This window comes from Oryzias melastigma, linkage group LG16 (genome assembly GCF_002922805.2).
Source record: "Oryzias melastigma strain HK-1 linkage group LG16, ASM292280v2, whole genome shotgun sequence".
Lineage (NCBI taxonomy): Eukaryota > Metazoa > Chordata > Actinopteri > Beloniformes > Adrianichthyidae > Oryzias > Oryzias melastigma.
In genome coordinates, this window is record NC_050527.1 from 2689727 (window position 1) to 2710835 (window position 21109).

General features: G+C 38.7%; 1 protein-coding gene and 1 long non-coding RNA gene across 2 annotated transcripts; one reads left to right on the forward strand and one right to left on the reverse strand.

Annotated features, from left to right (window-relative positions):
- Window positions 1-1195: 1195 nt before the first annotated feature.
- LOC118599837 lies at window positions 1196-20277 on the forward strand. Its single transcript, XR_004949343.1, has 2 exons — window positions 1196-1712; window positions 18408-20277. It is a non-coding gene; the product is annotated as an uncharacterized LOC118599837 (long non-coding RNA).
- Window positions 2019-19012, reverse strand: rspo1 (R-spondin 1). The gene is made up of 5 exons (XM_024268367.2): window positions 18822-19012; window positions 17042-17236; window positions 11998-12141; window positions 11296-11505; window positions 2019-4920 (listed from the first exon to the last, which is right to left on the reverse strand). Exons 1-5 carry the CDS (start codon window positions 18916-18918, stop codon window positions 4757-4759), a joined length of 810 nt encoding a protein of 269 aa, XP_024124135.1. The 5' UTR covers window positions 18919-19012; the 3' UTR covers window positions 2019-4756.
- Window positions 20278-21109: the final 832 nt, after the last annotated feature.

The window sequence follows — 21109 nt, forward strand, 5'->3', positions numbered from 1 at the left end:
GATCATTTTTATTTATATATGTTCTTTTATAATTTTACATTTGAGTGGACAACAAGAATTATGGATGTTCTTTAAATCATAGTCTATATTTGATCAGAAAACACCTAATTTATGTCTACATAAAACACATTTCTATGATTAAAAACAATTATTTTGAACATTTTTTTTGATTGATTCTTTCTCTGCTTAATGACAGAATCTTAGCAGTTTAACGCAGTACCCAAAATGTCCAGAAGATGGCAGTAAATGAACCATTATTAAATTGTAAACCGTCTCTCCTCATTTGTTTTTGGCTTTATTCATATTAAAGAGTTGATTATATTTAAGTTCCACTTGAAATGATCAAAATGTAATTGTTCTTTAAAAAAAAAAAAACTTTTGGATGCCTTTTTAAATTTTTTTTTAGACTCTTGTCCTCTATTTACTCAGATATTAGTTTCTTACCCTTTAACTACTGCTACAGTTTCTTATTGTTTTGTCATTAAAAATAGAAAATAGCTTAAATGTGCCCGTTTCTCAAGTATCTATTCCTTATTAAACGTTACCCGCATGTCAGCCCTGATGTACAGTAGTCTGGAATATTTAAAATCAGGGAAGACATTTCTCGAATCCGCCTCTTAGATCCTAAACCACATGAAAAGGATTCTTTTGGAGCTTCAGAGATGGAAATCATTACAGAGCAGTGGGGTTGTTGACATCTGCAAAGGCTAACCGTGACAGAGCTGGAACTGGAGCTGGGTGGGTGGAGGGGCTGTGGTTGCTTTAAGTAACAGGTATATGTAGCAGCTTGATGGAGAGTTCTCTGTAAAAGATGAATATGCGACTGGACAACAAAAGATGGATTTTTTTTCTTTTGTCTTAATCTGACATCAAAGAGACTCTGCAGAGTCGTATCCTTTAGGCAGGACTTTGGATATCTCTTTTTCAGCCAGCAATGCATCATCTCTGAATAAAATATTCAGTTTTAAAAGTATTCCCTCCATCTACAATAAATGACATCCAACAGTTTCTTAAGGAGAAACGGCATCAGTGCAGAAATTCATTCTTTATCCTGTTAACTTGTGACAAGATGATTTAACGTCAAGCTTGGGTTACTATCTTCTGACATTTCTGCCATATTTTACAGCTGACAAAGCACAGGTCAGGCGATAACAGCCAGCTCTGTTCACTGAAAGCCATTTTTTACCCACCCTTTTGTTTGTACTTGTTTCAGCAGCTGCGCACTCTCCTCTAATGCACTCAAACACTGTTCCCATCTGATACGACACACTTGAAAGAAAAACTAAAGTAATGAAATCACTCTGCATTAAGGATTGTGGCAGATCAAGGACACCCTTTCTGTTCGCTCCGGCAATTCAGCCTCCATTTCTCTTGAAAAACGGGGCAGGAGAGAGTGGGAGGTGAGGGAGAGCTCCGTCCAGTGGAGCCAGGGCAAGAATTTATGGTCAGGAAGAGCGATGAATGTGTAATTTACGGTGCACGGTCTACCATTCCCCCTGCCCTCCCCTTTGGTAATGAGAAACGGCTGTTTTGTTGTTGAGCCAATGCATGGTACACCCCCTTCCATCTGGCTAGGACACACCATTAGTTTTTATTTCTGTCTCTGCTTTTACGACCCCTGCCCAGGCGCCAGCATTTGGCCGGTCATCCAGACCGTCCCATCAGCCCTTCTAGGCTCTCCCACCTCCCAAGATGCCACCCTGTAGCCTGAGGTAAGTCGTATAGTGTAAGAAATTTTGAAAAAAGGAAAGTAAAACTTTCCTGATATGAGTTTTTGTCGTGGTTTTGGCTTCTATTTGGTTACAGAGCTCTGATACGTTGTTATGGCAACATGATATGATGCACCACCTGCAAAAATTGGTCAAAAACACTGAAATTATATTTTTGATGCAGTTTTATTGATAGCAGGTTTTGTATTTCTTGATCTTAACTTAAAAAAAAACTATTTTAAAGCAAACTTTTTACTCATTAGTAAACAAAGTAAAAAAAAAATATGGAAAAGAGTGACTGGAAACATCTCCATCTTCATGATAACTTTATTTAGGCTTTCACAGAATAAGCTATACATGACGATAATACTGATAAACACATATTCAAATTCAAAATCCATATTATGAAAGTATGATTAATTAGCATGTAGCTTCTCCAGAACCTTGTTTACAACAAACAAATGGAAAATCTCCCAGAGGAAATCCCTTCTTGCATCTGCAAAACCACAAAGCCAGCTTTGGAAAAAAAAAAAAAAAAATTTTATAAAGCTGTTCTGAAATGAGAGCAGTATGGAGCATAATAGTTGTGCAAAAATCTTCAGACCCTGTAGCAAACAAAGTGGTTATTGAAAGCTGTTGATTTGCAGCGTATTGTATTTAACACATCATCGTGCATCTATATGTCTTTTTTTTCTCCACTTGTTTTCCAGACAGCGAGCCTTTAGTCTATGAGACCTGTAACACATACTGTGCGTGCAAAAGTCAACACACATTCACAAACACAGTTCTGTCAACTTTGAAGTGCACAAACACTCAAACCTATAGCGCACACACTTCTCCCTCACACATTTTATCATGCAGATGCTTGTCTTTGTGCAGATTTTTTTCTTTTTTTCATATAAACATTTGTTTTAAGACAAATACAGACGAGATCAAATGGCAAAAGCTGTGAAGAAATCAGAGAACGATCCTCCTCATCTTCTCTAATGCTGCGTTCACACCGGGCTCGGAAATGTGCGTTCAAGTGACCACTCCCAATAAAAAGTCTATGTATATGCATGTTCTGGGCTTGTGTTCAAACATCGCTGCACAAGTTTTTAAGCCCATTTTTGGGCTCTTGAACTGTGACCTATCAGGGACTCTGCTATGGTAATGACGCATGACAGCATCCTTTTCAAAACATAGAAGTATCAACCGTTTAAAATGAATAACTGCAGTTTGTGCCCAGTCAGAGCAGCATGACACCAAGCCTTTCATATACAGTGTTTCCCCACTTATTTGCAGTTTCACATATTCACAATTTTTTTTTCACTCTTTTGATACGTCAAAAAAAAAAAAAAAATCTGACAACTCGTATGAAACTTTTGCGTCCAAAGAGCATGCTGAGATATCTCTCCACTCCTGGACCGATGCATGGAGAAATGGCATCAGCTGACTCAGAAGCGGACGAAAAAAAAATGATATGCTGAAGAAGATAATCGCAGAGGATAATTATCATTTGGAATGGGTGTTTATTATTTGATGAAGGAAGAAGCACGTGACACTCCTCATCTGCATCATAAAGTAGCCTATGCTGCTGAACAGTCTTTTGTTCTAAATTAAAAAACAAAACCCAAAAAAAAAAACCTCTGTGTTGAGTGAAACTACAGTGTTCTTTGTTTTACAAAGCATGATCAGAAGTGTTTTTGATGTATAGATTGATAACGAACATTCTTTGCCCGCGTATTCACGGATGACGCAGGTCCCTAACTATGCATATATATATATATATAAAATATAGCTGTGAAAGAAAAATCTTGGCACAAGATTTGCACCACTGTGACATTTCGTACCAAGATTCCTTTAGCATTAGCTCCAATTCCATTAAGTAGTTTGCGGTTAAAAATTTGCTTAATAGAAATACAGCAATTTTGAAAAAACTTGCCAAAAAAAAAAAAATTGCGCTTAGGGTAGGTGGTTTTTTGGGCGTATTTAAAATGGGCATATTTTGCAAAACTGCACTGGAAACACTTATTATAAACTTAATGCGCTTCTTGGTTGTCAGTAGCTGCCCTGAGCGTTGCACAGCGGGCGCCACAGAGCTCATAAGTTATATACGATTATCGTTGGATCCACAGCTCCTCCAAAAAAATCATCAACCAAGATTTCCTCAACATCGCTTCATTTGTAGCTGCACTTTTGCAGCTTGCAGCCTGAATAAGACAAAGACGTCACCTTTAACAGATGAGGACGACAGAAACTTGAAACAAGACAGGTCCAATTACTTTCATTTCTGAATACCGCTGAACAGGCTTCTCACTTTTATCTGCAACTGCAAATGGACTAGGTGTGCAGCACTGCTGTGATGTCATCTCAATGCTCCCTTTTAGTGAATCAACTTAGAACAATACTTGTTCTCATCCATCGCCGATTGTGTCATTGCAATTTTCAACATTTCTAGAATTTCGATAAAGTTTTGTCCTTGTGGGTGCATACGCGAATATCAGGAAGCAACAGATCTGTGTGAACACTATATGCTTCAAAGCGCCTACAGTAACCAACGTTCACCGTCTCCTTGAACGCACCGCCCTCACCCGGTGTGTACGTAGCTTCAGACTTGTTTTGCATCAACTCCTCCTCTCAAACAAAATACCTTCAACTGTCAACCCAAGTCATTTCCAGTGCCTTCATTTTTCTTCACCTCACAAAGAGAAATAAAGATTTAACAAACAAAGTTCATTGTGTTTCTGGAGTTTCACATCCAACAAAACATGAATACTGACAAAAATGCAAAAAGTGATTAAAATGAGGCTGCATGTAAATTCTTCAAAAGCAACCTTTTAGATAAAATGCTGCATCTGATGGGTCCATGACATGCGCAGTAATCATTGTGGCTTTTCCAGCGGCACTTTCCTTTGAGTTCACCTGTTCTGAAGTCATTCTCCAGTTTGCATCCTCTACAATGCAGCATAGCAGCAGTAATCCATCCCTTCATCAATAACTGGCCTGCAGCCGGGAGACGGGTCGTTTCAGTTAGTCTCCCTGCCTCGCTCTGCGGGCCTTTGACTTTAGGTGACAGAGCTGGTTGTGATGCTGGGCACAGTGGTTGTCCTGCTCGGGCCTCTTCTTCGCTTCCCTCCTCCTCCTCCTCCTCTGCTACCATCTTTTCTCTCTCGCCCTCGTCCATGCCCGTTGTCCCTCCTGTTTGTATTGTCTCCTTTATTCTTTCTGTCTGCAATGAAAATGCACAAAAAAGCACGTTACACAACAGGTCCTGTGTCATCGTCAGATGTTCTGTGAAGAAACCATAAACATCTCTGACTATACTGAGGCTTGACAGAAGAAGATAAGGAGTGAGTTTTGCACGAGAAGCAAAGAAAGCAAAGCATGTGCTTTCAATCCAGAATCATTCCTAAGTGTAGCCATAATTCAGTATTTAGGGATGCTGACGAGACGTGCAGCAGCAGTTGCAGTGCAACAAGAACTCAACAAATCATGATCAAACCTGATGGAACTAAATAAATGAATGCTTGAAAGCTCATTTCTCATTGCTCTAGTTTTTCCAGCATTTGAAAAGGAGATCTCTCAAACGTTTTCAGTCTTCAAAATAAAAGCCAGAAAATGGTTTATTTGTTTTTTTCTTTAATCAAATAAAAAGAAATTTGAGAGGGAGCCTGCCACTGATTTGTGTTCAAAGATAATGTTTGATTACAGTGATGCTTTCCTTGACTAAAGTAAAAAAAAAAAGTTAAATCATTTTACATCAAGAAGTTTTGAAAGCAAACGGATGAAAAAAAAAAGATCAACAGTTGATGGAACGCATTGCAGTAGGCTCCATGGTTATTGGTGACCTTTGAAGACCCACCCCTCCAATTAAATATCCTAAAATTTAGTTTATTTTTCACCCTTTGTATATTTTGTATTCTTTTCTTCAGTGAGCAATCCCTCATAATATGCTGTTACAACAGTGAAAACTACACCTTCACATTCTGTTGATGTCAATCCAACCTAGAAGCGTCAAATGTTGCAGTGCCTTAAATGACCACTAGAGGCTGGCTTCAGGAAGAAAAACTTCCCTTTGATAACCCAGTTAAGTTGTTCACCATTACACCCACAATACACCAGTGAGATGCTTAAACAGGCTTCCTTTTCTATTCACAAATAGCTTTTTATTTTAAGTTGGTGGATTTGAATGAATTTAGGTTGAGGTCATGTATAAAGAATAGTTATAAACTTAAAATTGCATTTCTTTTTATTTCCTTATTGAAATTGTTGGGAATCAGAAGTAGACAAAAAATGCCATTTGGAAATCAAATTTGTTAAATAGAAAGTATGCAAGGCAAGCTCCAAGCTCTCAAAAAAGGGGAGGAGTTAGTGGGGGTGGAGTTTAGAATTCAAAACTCTCGCATTCATGCGTCACTACTCAGGGTTTGGAGTCCGTTTTCGGATTCCACCAATAGACCAAAAATGAATGGATGGCTAAGCTCCTTCCTTCTCATGTTCCAAATAGGAAGTATCGCTGGTTTCAAGAAGGCCCATATCCCATTCACTTCTATTGAGAAATAGACATTTATTTCTCATTTTATATGTCAGAATAATCATTCTTACTCTGATGCTTCCTTCTTATTGCAAGTTATTCAAGTTATATCTGACCAATCAGAAGCCTCAGTAAAAGCATGCTGGCCCCACCTCTAACGTTTGACACATTTCCTTGAGCCGCTTTCAGTGGGAGGGGTGAGGACTTAGAACAAACGGGAACAAGTACACTCATGATTGGCGACAGAACTTCCTCTAAAAACGTGATTCAGACCAACTCGATTTAATCGCTGTCAACGGCGCTAAACGTATCAGGAAGCGGCGGAGAAAGCTCTGCCCTGATTTTGCTAGGGCTGGAGGTAAGGCATTTCCTATGGAGGACCTGAACGCTTGCTATGTCCAGTTCATATAAACTGTCAATGGGTTCTACGTACAAAACAGCCATTGGACACGCCTCGAAAGTTAAACCAGTTGAACTCAGATCAGTCAGGGACTCTGATTTGGTAGCATCCTTTTCAAAAAACACAAGTTCCAACCATTGTTGATCATGAAGGATAAATTAATGATTGTGGTTTAAATCCTTGCAGGGACCTTTCTGTGTGGAGTTTGCATGTTCTCTACATGCATGTATGGATTCTCACCAGGCATTTCAACTTCCTCTTACAGTCTAAAAACAGTCTTCATAGGTTAACTGGTCCCTCTGTGTGCATGTAAGTGATTGTGTGCCCTGTGACAGACTGATAACCTGCCCAGAGTGTACCCCACTATTACTCAACAGGAGATGGGACAGGCTCCAGCAACCCTGTGACCCCCAAAAGGGAAATAGAATCTTAAGAAAATAGAGGGATAAACAGGTTTTTGTCCGGCCAGAATTATGACACCAAGTCTTTCATATATTGGAATAGAGCTGTGATTAAAAAAAAGATTTGCGAGGTTTGCACGGCTTAAACATTTTGCACCAAGCCTATTCCAACTGTGAGTACATGTGCTAGTATTGAGTAGCGAAAGTCCTGTGTGAACTGGACTCGATGACTAATTTCAGCTTTTCTTTTTTAATTCAGAACCTTATATGTCAGAGATTACCTGTTAAGTAAATGAAGAGTACTTCTATTTGTTGGAATCTTAAAACAAAAATATTCTCAGATGTCTCACTGTTCCAGTGACGATGGAACATAAATGCTAGGATCACTTTCAGTAATTTAAAGTTCTATTTTCTATTTAACAAAAGCAAAGGAAATGGAATTTTCAAAACTTGTAAGTGAGTCACTCTTGCATTTCAGTCAAAGCACCACTGAACCGGAGCGCACAGCAGCCGTTCTGGCTGTGGACTCATTCTGTTTCAACAGCTGCTCACTCCTCTGCCCCACTTGACTCTCTCTCAGGCCTCCCCTACCCTCCTCTCTGTTTGAGCTCTCACATTCACATTCACACCTGTCACACATCTGAAGAGCGTAATTGCTCTCTAAATACCACCCTCCATCACTACGTGGTTAATTTACTCACTTTCAAAAGTTGATGAAAGGGAGCACTTCTATCAGCTGCCAGCGTTCAGCTGCAGACGGTGTGCACCGAGGACGATGAAGGGGCAATTTTCTCTCCAATAAATCACCCTCAAATCAATTCAGCCTTAATGAGGTAAACAAACTCAAAGAATGGTTTCCAAGTGGGTGGATTCTGCAGCATCAGAAGGCAAAAACAACTCAGTTGATGCAATTTGTTTAATGTTACTAAATATGGATGGAGCTAAGACGAAAATGTTTCCCAATCCCTGACCCATAAACGGATGCTTTCGGATCGGTCTCGCACAGCAGTGCGCAAACAAGAGCAACAGATCTTTCCGGAAAGTCCGTAAGCCAAAATAATCTCTGAACACCCTTGTAGAATTGGCAGAAATCCTACAGGAAGATTCTTTCCAGCCCGTTTATTGATAAACACAGCTCTGAAATTTAATTGAAACCATTCGCCGCCACATTTCACAGTGTTGTTTGAATCTTTTTGCCACAACGATCTGGAGCGAAACCGGAGTGAAGACTCCTCAATTACCGTCCAGGGTGTCCGACTTCCTCTCGAGCTAAATGGCTAATGAAGCCAAGAAAACCTCGCTGCGTTTATGACAGGCCGGATCGCACCTCCTCCACATCTAACTAAACATTTGCTTCTTGACATGTGCAATAACACATCCAGAAAATTCAGTTTTTGCGTGAGACCTTTCTGCGGCGCGAGGCGGGAGGAAAAAACATCAGCCAAATCAACACAAAGCGTGCGATCTGCAGACCACTAAATCACTAATGTTATACAGGGACTGCCCCCTGTGTTTTTATATAGCACGACTGCCAGCCAGCTCCCACAGATGAATCCACAGCTGTGCTCCTTTTTACCCATGAGAACTCGCTGCCATCAAATTAACCCCCTGAAATATCATTATCATATTTTTTATCATAAAATTTAACTGTTTTTACAGCAAAAAAATAGAAGAAAGGAGTACTTTTTTCTCAGCGTGATCGTTTAACTTTTATGTAACCCACAAACCTTCTTTGACTCATCGTTTATCCGGTAAAAAACTCATAAATCTTGTTTTTTTTTAGTTTGTTTCTCGTTTACAAGATACCTTCGCATGCAGTCTAAAAAGAAAAGTTTAGAATCCGCTCCTTAAACTGTACCTTTCAAAGTGGACGCCTCAGGAAAGGAAATTAGCTAAAGATTTAATCGCAGATTGAAGAAACTTTCCGAGTTAACACAACGCGAGGGCCTCCACTCCGCTGACTTACACACAAAATATTAGGACCTGCCATCTGTTATCCACCATTGCAAAATCTGCACTGTTGTCAACACTGTGCAGATACTGTTAAGCAATGTTGCTGCTGCAGCTGGATTCCCCTAAGCGTGCCACCATCAAATAAAGACTTTAAATAGTTCTCGGGTTAAGTTCTCCAGGCTCTTGTAAATAACTTTTTGTTTCTTGCTCTGGTGAAAATGACTTTGTTATGCAATAGAAATGAACCTTTTGGGCCACTTGAATAAAAAACTCTTGTAAATTTTGACCAAATCAGTGTCGCGCACCAATATAAACTGACAGTGCTAACCAGCTCGTCTTTCTTGTGGCAGTAATCACAATGTTTTTATTAACTTGCATCGTCATTACCAACTGCAATCCTCCCAATTTTTCATTCAGCTTCAGCTTTGCCTGATTTAATGGCCTGAGCTGCAACTGACACCAACTAATAAACGGTTGTGAAAGTGGATAATGGCCACTGACTGGTGTGAATGGCTGTTAACCCGCTGCAGAGCAGAGGGGGAAAATAACAACAAGCAAACATACCGATTTTACGTTTTCGCGGAGGTCTCCGGTCCCTAAACCCCCTCAAATAAGAGGGGAATACTTTATTTTCAGCTCTACAGTCTGTTTGGATACAAAAATATGATCGCATTCGTCAATCACGGTTTTATTATTGTGAATATTTGGCTAAATTTAAAAAATTGACCATATCTTCTCGTGTGTCTTGGCGCAACTTCCTGCCAGGATTGACGTGGATTGCTCGCACGAAAAATAGACAACTCGCAAAACGATCGCTGCACTACGCAACCGCAGACCGAGGACCACGGCGTTTCGCATCTGGTGTGAACTACACCATAGGGCGACGAATGGATCGCCCTATGGTGTTCCACGCCGCTTCTGCGCACGGTGTGAACCAGGCTTCAAGTGCTAACATTACACAACCGCTCAACACACATTACATTGCATAGTAGGTTTTTGTGGAGGGATCTCCAGTCTTAAAGGTTTAAAGATTTATGATATTAAGGTTTTAAAAATGGGGAAAAAAAACTAGATCACTTGTTAAATTATTTTTTTTGTTAACCAAAAACAAGAGTATTTTTTGAAATGGTGGGGGGAATTTCCAAGCAAAGCAGACAAACCTCTGCTTTGAGTCTCTTTTTCGTCCTCTTATTTGTAAATTTTTTTATCTTAAAGCTGTCCCTGAGAGCTTGTTTTGCAACTTTTTCATTCTTGAAGTTTTAAAGAAACACCAACAGCGACAACCCCACGTGCCCCTCCACTTCAGCTTTGACAGCGGCAGCGTCGGGTAAGGAGGGGCGCGAAATTATTAATTTTTGAGTTATTTAATTTGTTTTTAATTATTACCTTTTTAAAATTTTCCACAAGAAATGAGTGGTGTGTCAAAGTGTAAAAAAAGCATTAATATATGGCCAGATCATTGCAAATTTGGCACCCCCTACAGAAGATGTGCCCTAGGCAGCCGCCTAGGTGGCCTATGCCCAGGGTCAGCTCTGGCCCAGCGCTTCGGTGGTCTTCAAAAGCTCCTTTTGAGCACTGTCCAACCCCACAATCAAGGTTTAAAGGGTCACCAAACTGGGAAGTTGGAGGCTGACTCCACCCACAGCTGAAATTTGAAAATCCAGTCAGAGGGGTGGAGCTTGGAACTGTTATCATTACTGGAGCCGCAGATCATGACGTGGGACTTGAATAGTTTGACCAATCATGAAATTCAACTCTAATACTTTGATTCAACCTGTAGGGGGCAGCACACAGACAGTTTTTGACTACATTTTCAAGAATTAAATTAGTTCATTTTAATTCGTCTAAAATTTGGCAATGACCAACAGACAGTACTTTAAAGCCGCATTTATAAAGGGTCAACAGCCAAAAAAAATTGATTTAGGGTTTGGTTACCCTTTAATGTCTGCCCTTCATCTACCTGGCTGCTGGTCAGGTCAAGTTTCTTGTTTACTCTGTCAGGAGATTCTGTAGCTTTTGCCAAACCCCATCAACATGCTGTGGGTCACATCAGTTGTCACATAAACAGTGGAGGCATTTTACCAAACATATGCGGTTTGCTTTGGTCACATGATTCAAAAACATGAACCACTTTAACCTTTTAACACCTTATCTTTAACATACTGTAACTTTTCAACCGTTCAATGTAATTTCAGCAGATCCATTTATCGCCAGTTAAAAACATTACAGTAAATCAAAGAGCATGAACACTGGAGCTCCAGTGCTAAACGGTTAAGATGTGAAATAGTTTTTGGGTGTTTGTTTTGTTTTTTTTACCTTTCACACATGGTGTCTTGGGAACAACGCACTTCCTCCTCTCTGATTGTGGAGTGCAGGTCTCTTCAAAAGCAGAGGAAGAGTCCGTTTGCTGAAGGGGAGCACGAACCCGGAACTGGGAGCCTTTCTTAAACCCACAAGTTTTGTTCTTCTTCGTACATGAACTCCACTGGCTCCACTCTCCCAGTTCACACTCTAGGGCATGCTGACCTGGGACAAAAAAATATATACAAACATCTTAGGCGCTGAGTGAAAGATCCTCCGATTTGGCATCTCGCGTTTGCTTTATGGCTTTTCTTTCAGCTTTGCACACCTCAGTGGGTTTAACTCGGAATACCGAGTTTTAGTAGTTCACAAAAAACTGCTTTCTTTGAGAGATTTATAGCAGAGGAGGGACAAGTCTAGATGTAAAGGAACTCTGCCAACTGTGCATGTGACAAAGCCAGGCAGAGGAAAAAATAAAAAGAACAGTCTGAGAACAAGGAAAAGTTTTTTAAGGCCATTAGAGGTCTGGAAAGTTTCAGTGTTAATGCTGTTGCTTTTAACGATGACAGACCTAAGAAATAAATGAACACGATTTTTTTTCTTTTTTGAATTTAACAGTACACTTCCTTTTTCTTCAAGACTAATGCCCAAACATGTCGATGAAACGATACGTTTATATAAAACAGCAGGTTGGCTTCAGGAAAAGCCTTCACTCACCGACACACTCCATGGTCTCGTTGGCGGTGCGCTGACCTGGAGGGCAGCTGACGTAGCATCGCCCACTGTGTGAATACAAGCCCTCCTTACATTTTGTGCAAAAATTGCGATTGAAACACGCTTCACAATTGTCTATTTTACATTCTGAAAAACACAGGAAAGACAAAAGGGGAGGGATCAAACATCGATCTGTTCAGTTGAACGTCACATGTGCCTTCACTCAGTGGAATTTTTAAAAGCGTCGCTGCTGTGGATCAAACATATTTTTCACTCAAGCTTTAGAAACTTGTCAGTGATGGAGTTATTTTGTGGTCAACTTTTACCAACACATACATCAGAACCCCTTTTTTTTCTTCATTTTTTTTTCTTTTGTGTGTGACTAATTACAGCCAGAGCTTGGTTTCAGTCAATTTTAAGCTTAAAATAAGACTTTTTAAAGTTTACATAATTACAAACACTCTAATTTTAAAAACTCTAATCATTTCAAGGAGTATCATCATTTAAATCCAATTTTATTTACGTAATGTAATACATTTGCCTAAAAAAGTTAAATGAATTTGATCTGTACTGAAGTTATTCAGACTTGTTGTATTCATGGTTGCCTAATTTAGGAGTCTATGACTTCCAGTTTGATGCAAATGTCAGAAGTGATTTAACAAAAGATCTCTGTGGGGTCCTGATGTTCTTGTCTACTGCCTATAATTACTATTGTTAATCTTTTGACAGTTTAATTTCAGCACTGATGGTTTTATATTTCTATATTGCCATAAAAATATTGCAAACCCAACATTGTGAGATGACAGAAATCGAGACGGATGACTAAATAATAACCCAGGTTGGTCTCTCAGAGCGTGGAAAAGAATTAGCTTGACAATTTTGGCTCCAAGAGAAGGAGTTTGGGATTAAGAAACCCTCAACTATGGCTAAAACAAAAGAATAAGATGATTGTCTTAGAGATTCATGTGCACAAATGTTGCAAAATGTCCAGGGCATCAACTTTGACTTTAAAAAGAATATAGATTGTGAAACTACAATTTTTTTATTTCTTTTGTTCATGTTCTCTTCCTTTTTCTACAGTGGCTCAGAAGATCACTCAACACAAAAATGGCTTAAAGATCATAAAAACAATGAAAGAGCAAAGCAAAAATAAAATAAAAAAAAATTATATTTTAGGAAGCAAAACTAAATTCCAGAAATCTAAATGTTAAAAAAATCCATCAATCCATCCATCTTCTAAAGACAGTTTATCCCTTTTGGGGTCACGGGGCGGCCAGAGCCTAACCCGGGTAATGTAAAAAACAAAACTAAAGAAACGTAAAGGTGATTTCCAGAAAACAAAATGAAATGTAAGAAAAACTAAACAAATGAAAGTGGAAAGATTACAATTACGAGAGATGATGATATCCAGTATCGCTTCATGTCACTTTCTACATGTAACTTTCAGTTGATATTATGGACTAACGCCATCGTCCAATCAGTGATGTCCCGTAGTGCCTGCCTTCTCTGGTTTCTCATTATGTTTAATTTTTTAACGTTTCATTCTGATTTCTGTAAAATAGTTTTGCTTTGCATTTTTATTTTTTTTTTATGAAAACCTAAAAAGGTAGATACTTTGTGACGTCAATTATTGGATGATGATATCCAGTATCAGTTCATGTCATTTTTATTTATGTAACTTTCAATTAAAATTATGGACAAACATCATCCAACTGCAATGTCATATAGTACCTACCTTTTCAGTTTTCTTACTTTGTTTTGTTTTTATTGTTTCATTTTGATTTCTGGAAATTACTTTTGTTTTCTGAAATGTTTTTGTTTTTCTGAAAAAGGTAGATACTATGAGGCATCGCTGGTTGGATGATGACATTTTTCCAAAATCCCAACTCGGTTATTTGACACGAATACTGGATGTCATCATCCGATCAGTAATGTCCCATAGTATCTATCTTTACCAATTTCTTGTTTAGTTTTCCTAACATTTCTTTTTGTTTTCTGGAAATTACTTTTGCTTTAGTTTCTGGAATTTTGTTTTGTTTTTTTATGATTTAATGCTGTTTTTTAGTGCTCGCTTTACTTTTTTTATTGTCATTGTGATGTTTTTTTGTGTCAAGAGATTCTTTTGTTGCCCTCTTTAGGACCACTTCATTTTTTCATCATAAGAAGATTGAATCTATAGACTGAATCTCTGGTTTACAAAAAGATGTCACAAAACTTCCAGATTTTTAAAAATTTGTATTAGTAAAATTCCCCTACACAAACATTACTTGGTCTAAAAACGTTGACATTAAATCAAAAAGCCTCCAGGACACAACTATTACAAGCTTGCAGCAGCAGCTTTCATTATACACAATAAAAGGGCAATCCTTTATCTTAAAAAAATATTTAAATGTGTAGTTGTTTCAAAAGCATCTGGGGGCAGAACACGAGACAGTTTAGAAAAGTGGAAGCACAACAAATATTGTGGATTCGTGGCCTGAAGTGAACTTTGCTTTTAAGAACCAAATAAAAAACTATGACATCTTCTGTAAAAGCACATTAGACTGTTTTGTTTTTGGGGATTTTGGTTCAGTTTTTATTGCTGCCCACACATCAGAGAAAGCAGAAAACAGACCAAACTGCTGGCTCTCTCAGAATGCTGCAAACTACACTTTGCAAACCTTCATGGATTTCCTTCGCCAAACAGTTGTGCCCACAACTTGGAGGAGAATTTTTATGAACTACTGCTGCTCTGCAGAAATTTTATGCTAGAAAATTATAGCTTTTTCTTTTTAATTTAGGCAAAAAATTGCATAATCATAATTAAAAGACTACCCGGGAGATGTTGCAATAATTTAAAATACATAAGATGATTAGAATGGGACTCTAAAGCCTTGTTTCCACTGAGCGGTCCAGTCCGGTCTCATAAGGAGGAGTACAGTACAGAAAACAACTTAAAATCAGTTTTTAAAATCTGATGAATAACATTTTCGTTTTTAGTAGTGTACTCAATGGAGATCTGAATCCTAAATGCTTCTTGGAGCCATGACATTTGGTACTTCCTGGTTTGTGTCATGTTGAGGACTGAAAGATGAGGGCTTGTTCTCAGCAAAAGAAAACAAAAACTCCTCTTTCATCCTTCTGTTTTGCGATTGGTCGAAGATTTGAAAGTCATGTGATAAATAAAAGCAGCAGTGTTAATATTGTAAGAAATATGGTAAACATGGTGGGATTTGACTCTATAGATGAGCACTACTGTCATAAGCTATCATCAGTTCTTTTAGTTGTTTTTTTAACACACATTTAGGTTGTAGGAGCTCTGATTGGGCATAATCTGGTAAATCCAGAGCTTGTGTTGTAGTTTGGTGATTCTGCCCAGATGGGGATGAATTCAAATTTCAAAAGCAGGCTTCAAATTTCCCCCAAAATAAACGGTCCACATCTGTCTTTTTGTCCATCTCGGAGCCAATCATCCACACTAACTCACACTGACTAAGCAGAAACTTTTAGAATCAACAATTACCTTACCATGAAGGTTTTTGGGACTGTGGGAGGAAGCTGTAGCCCACACATTGCAAAAAGAAGGACATGCAAACTCCTCAAAGAGAGCCCTCAGCTGGGACTCAAACCAGAGACCCCTTGCAGTGAGGTGACCTTGTTAACCGCAGAACTGCCAGTGGCATAGGTTGCAACAACGAAAGGATTTCATAACCATCGTGCGGTCGCCTATATTTATGTATTATTGCCCTACCAGAAGTATCTTGTGTAAGCAAGATATTCAAAAATGTCGTTCACCCACTATAACAAGCTAATTAAATCTGTTTCCATTGTCAGAAGCAGAGTGTTTATTCTCAGATCCTTTCTGGCCAACAACACAATGCAGGAGACGATCCATTTTTGATGTGCTCAACTTTCAGACATTTGGGCTCAAGCCACAGAAGTCAGCCTCCAAACAGAGAAGGAACTGCCAGCGCTCTGATAAAAACACTAAACAGTTTCTGTTTGGGACTGGCAAAGACTCACACATTTTGCCAAAATCTTTTGTTTAGTATATCTTATTACACTTGATATAGCTCAAAATCAACTAACCGTAACTTTTCTGTGATATATAAACTTATTTAAAAAAAATAAATTTAGAAAATCTTATTGAGTTATTGGAACTTGAAAACAGCTTATTTGAGAAATACCAAGATTTTTCAAAATAAAACCAAGCTTTTAAACAGAAGTGAATAGTGTGTGCTTATTTTGTGGAAACTGGAACATTGTTTTGTCTTATTTACAAGACAAATTTATCTCTCTAAATGTGTCACTTTAGTCTTATTTTAAAATGCTTACTATATATGGTATAGTGTTTTAAATGTGACATTTTTTGGGGAAAAAGCATAAACATTTATTTAGCACATATTTTAAAAATGTTAAACTTTTTTTTAGCAGAACTTGTTTATTTTAAGACAAAAATATTTCCCAAATTCCTGAATCCAAGTGTCTAAATTCAAGACTGCATTTTTTACTTTAAAGGCAGGACATCCTAGTTAATTTCAATAAATCTTTCTAAGACAAATTCTACTATTTCCATTATCAGATTTTTTAAAAATACTTTTAACCTCCTCTGGGCCAAATTCAGTTTTGGTGAGAGAGAAAAAATATTTTAGGAAAATGATCAAATGGGATAGTAGTAGTTGGCATTTAGCTGTTTCAACTCTACAACATCTGCCCTGAGAGAGATAAGAAGGGAAAATCATGGAGTGTTATGTTTTTTAAACTTGATTTATAAGGATATTTTTTCAGTGTAAGAAGAGTCTACTCCTTCCAGGAGGACCTGAGGCAGAGATTTCAAAATCCCACAATGTTGTTTAATTTATAGTGAATTTTAATTGAAACTTTTTTTACAAATCCTACAAGTTAGTAGTTTTTTTTGCTTGTTTTACTGTTTTTGACTAAAAGGATGAAAAAAAAAGATTTTAGAGTTGATTGGCGTCAGCGATGACTTGTAAGAAGCCTTTGTATATTTTTAAAATTCCACTTTCTGTGACAGCGTGAGGACGTGGTGACACAAATATAAACTCACGTGTGCATCGGTTATTCCCTTCTGGGTTCCTCATGCCAAAGTATCCCACAGGGCAGGAGGCGAGGCACACCCCGACCTGACGGATGTCATTGCGCTCCAGGAAGATAAAGAGCTTGGGTTTGCATTTAACGCAGCCATTGTACTCAGAGCATCGCTCACAGCCTTTGGGGCAAGATGGCGGCCCCTCGGTACTAACTACAAAAGCACAAAGTAAACACAGAGAAAGAGAAACAACCATGATGAGGGAGGTCACTGAACATTGCACGAGGAAAAAAAAGCAGTTTCTAGACATTTATGAATTTTTAAAGAAAATAAAAATGGGTAATTTGTTCATATTTTAAAAGGACTTGTAATATCTATATAAATTTTGCTTTAGTTTTCAGTCAAAACCATGCAACCACTTTCAAATTCAAACAAACAAAAGTTTAAAGCTAGCAGCGAAATTCAAGGGGGTAGGATAAACATCTTTGCTTGAACATGCTCTCGCTGTTTACTTCAAACTGGATGCTGAAGATCTTAAACAGATTTTCATCCTCAGAAACCTCTAGAACTACAGAGAACAGTCTAGCAGGACTCTTTTGGAGGTTTTGCAAGGCTCATGCATTTAGTTTCATTGTTGCAGCAATTAAATTAATGAACCCTGAAGGAGACTGAACTTCTGCTTTCTATCCTTCGTTTTCTCCAAAAACGACAAAAGGAAAAAAGCTTCAATCCGACTAACTTCTAGGAACTATGCAGCAAAAACAAATCAGTTTTCTAAGAATCCTCATGTGGCAAAAGATCAGAGTTTGTTTACTGTTGTTTCCTCCATCAGCTCGAAACATAAATACCTTCATACAGTGATCGATCTGCTGGAAAGTCTCATTTTAAAAAAGGTTTATTGTGAGTAATGGTAACCAGGAGTGATTAGAAGAAGCTGCTCACAAATACATCAAATGTTCACCCACGGCTGCTGGAAAATGTTTGACTCAAAGGAGCTTGTGGTGACAGATTATTTATTGGGTGGTGTTGTGCAGAAAACCTGGATGATAGAAGATTTATTTAGATTTGTGGATGACAAACACGTTTCCAATCTGAAAGGAAAGGCTTGTAATAGAAGTGTAGAAGAAGTGAAGCCATGTTTTTTACGATAGAATGGGGTTGTGCTACCATAAGGTTTCTTCTTCTTTCAGCATGCGTGATTTTAACAGCGCAACATCTGTTACTGCGGCTAGTCGTGGTATTAAATGAATTCTACTCGATGAGAGTTGAGGCGAGCTTTTGGTATTGACAGAAAGGAAGAATTATTTTATAGTTGAACTGAGCCTTTGAGTCTAGAGATGTACTGAGTTTTTTTTTTTTTTTTTTTGGCGTTTTTCTTTTGCAGTTATGTGAGGTCAGAAGAATTTTTACAGCAATAACAGCAGCAGCAGGATCCAAGTGAGCGCTTAGACCTATAAGGTCTTCGCTCAGTTCTGCACCCACGCACCCAGACACAAAAGGAGCAACGGCTTTGACACTTAATCCTTCACAAAAACTCTACAAACAACTATATGGATTTTACACAAACTGAGGGGAGCCCTAATCTTAAAAAAAAAGGAGAAAGATGATTCCAGTGAAATGCTGAACCTTGCATAACCTGTTCTGTGAAAACAAATACAACTGAACAGAAAAAAAATGTTATCTTTACTGAGCTTGTTAAATGTTTATAAGATGTTCACCACAGTGACTCAGACCACAGAAATGAAAAGCAGCGTTGATGAAAAGCGAGAAAAAAGATCCAACCAGAGTGAGAACTCACCCCGTTTTTGCCTTCTCGCCTTGGAGAGTTTGACAACATCGCTGTGACCCATGGAGCTGAGAATGATCATCGCCAGCGCCACCAGTCTCAGCTGCATAGTCCCTGCTGCCTTCCAGGCTGTGCAAGGTCCCCCCCTGCAACCAGATGGATCAGGTGGAGGGGGTCCTCCTTCCCCTGTGGCACAGGTGGATCCCTCCTCAGCCGGTGCTGATGATCCCGCTTTTCTCCTGCGGCACTCCTGCTCTCCTTTTGCCCGCTTGTCCCTCCTCCCAGTCCCTTGGCGTCTTTCGCTCTACTGGCTGATATATCCACGAGTGTGAGCGCTGCAGAATGATGCTGCGATCGCATGTCCCGACGAACCGGAGGCGCAACAAGACATCCTGAGGCTGGTGATGCAAGAAAAGGCAGCGAACGGGCGATGACGAGGAGGCGTGTTAAAGTTCACGTGGGTCAACCCATGAAGCTCGGGAAGAGCCAGAAGGCAAGCAGGGGCCCTGCTGTTTTCAGGCAGATTTGGTGCCAGCGAGCGCCTGAGCTCACACGGATGTGGAAGAGGGAGGTGACAAAAAAAATAAAAATACTTTGGAAGTCCAGAAAAGATGGGCGCAGATTTCTGCCAATGTGTGACTACTATCAAAGAGAAAAGACAAACGGTGAGTTTAATGCACATTAAAACATCACAGATTACAATACAGTAGTCCTTTAAAATGTTGGCCAAAAGGGAAAACATATGCCCAATTCCTTAAACAGTCTTGTTAAAAAGACAATCAGTGAGATTTATTGGCTAATTATCGGTCTGGTGTAGTAATTGCCTGAGGTCTCTTTAACTTCCAAATAATGGACATGTGTAGGTTCTAGTACATGAAAAAAGGCCCTTTCATAAAGTTTACAATCTTTAAACATGGATTTATCTTAATATATTTTATTATAATTTTACGTCAATCTTCTAATGTATTGGCTTGTAATCAGTAATTGTAATCGATATTGTGCATAAATACCAAAAATATAAGAAAAAACTCAAACCTTTACTAATTCCAACATTTAAGAGTTTAAAACAGTGATGATAAAAAAAAACACAGTTTGACCCCAATGACTGTTGTGCATGTTTATCATTCAGAGAATGCAGCTCAAAGCTCAGACTGGAGCCGTCTTGTCATATTTGGAGCTGCGATGTTTTCCCTTCTTTCAGATAGTGTCACACGCCGCCTGTATTTACGGCTTCTGTGTGAAGAGGACACTCGGGATATGTTTGTATGTGAGCAATGGGAGGTCCTCCGTCACAGCCCAATAAAGGGAAAAATAGGACCATATTTGGCTGTTGAGTCGGTAGCGGCTGAGAATTGAACTGAGGACAATGCCATGGGGTGCGTCTAAACATTCCTGCAGTGGCCTTTGGTTTTTTTATTTTTTATTGGATGCCAAGCCATGAATCTGTTAAAAAAATAAATAAATAAAAATATAATAATAATTTAAATAGTTTTACCTTTTAAACTTGAATTTTATTCCAATCAATCAATATTTTCTGTGCTTGAGAAACCTATAATTTTGTATACCTAAAGCTATTTTGTCATTTATTCCCTTTTAAATCCAAGTAAAATCGGAATGGAGAGTTTTAAAACTATTGCATCATTGAAAATCTGTGTAATCCTTCCAAATCCACTTCAACTAAGCTGAGTCACTTCCTGGTTGACGACATCACTGAACACATGAGGAAAATCTCTTTCTGAATTCTATAGACCGTAATGATCGATGTATTTCTTTCCTAACATTTACAACCTCTTCAGACATAGTCTTTGGCAGGTTTGCTTATATTACTTCATAATAAACTGCCCCGACTTCCTGACTTTATTTACTTCTTTATACTTAAGCACTCATAATCTAACTGACACATCTCTGCTAATGTCTTTTGGCCGTATCTTCTATTTAAAAGAATCGGCCAAAGAATGGCACAGCTAGTCTTCTTCAGCACCTGTTTGGTTCTTGAGTAAACACTGATTTAATAACAGGACAAGCACGGTCTCTGAATCAATCACCGCCCAATCTCAGGCAACCAGAAATTCAAAACACGTGCCAGAGAGTCTTTTATAACCCAGAACTCCTGCAACTCTGCTATGAAGCATAGGCTACCGGGATGCCAAAAATTACAACCAGGCTTTTATTTACGAGAAAATTCTTGAATTAGTGGCATTTCTTTAAAAATTGGAATTGTATTGGAACGGTTTCTTGGCAATCTGTATTACATCTCAAATCAGACAGTTTGTTTTGGAGCAGTTGCCCCTTTTGCCCTT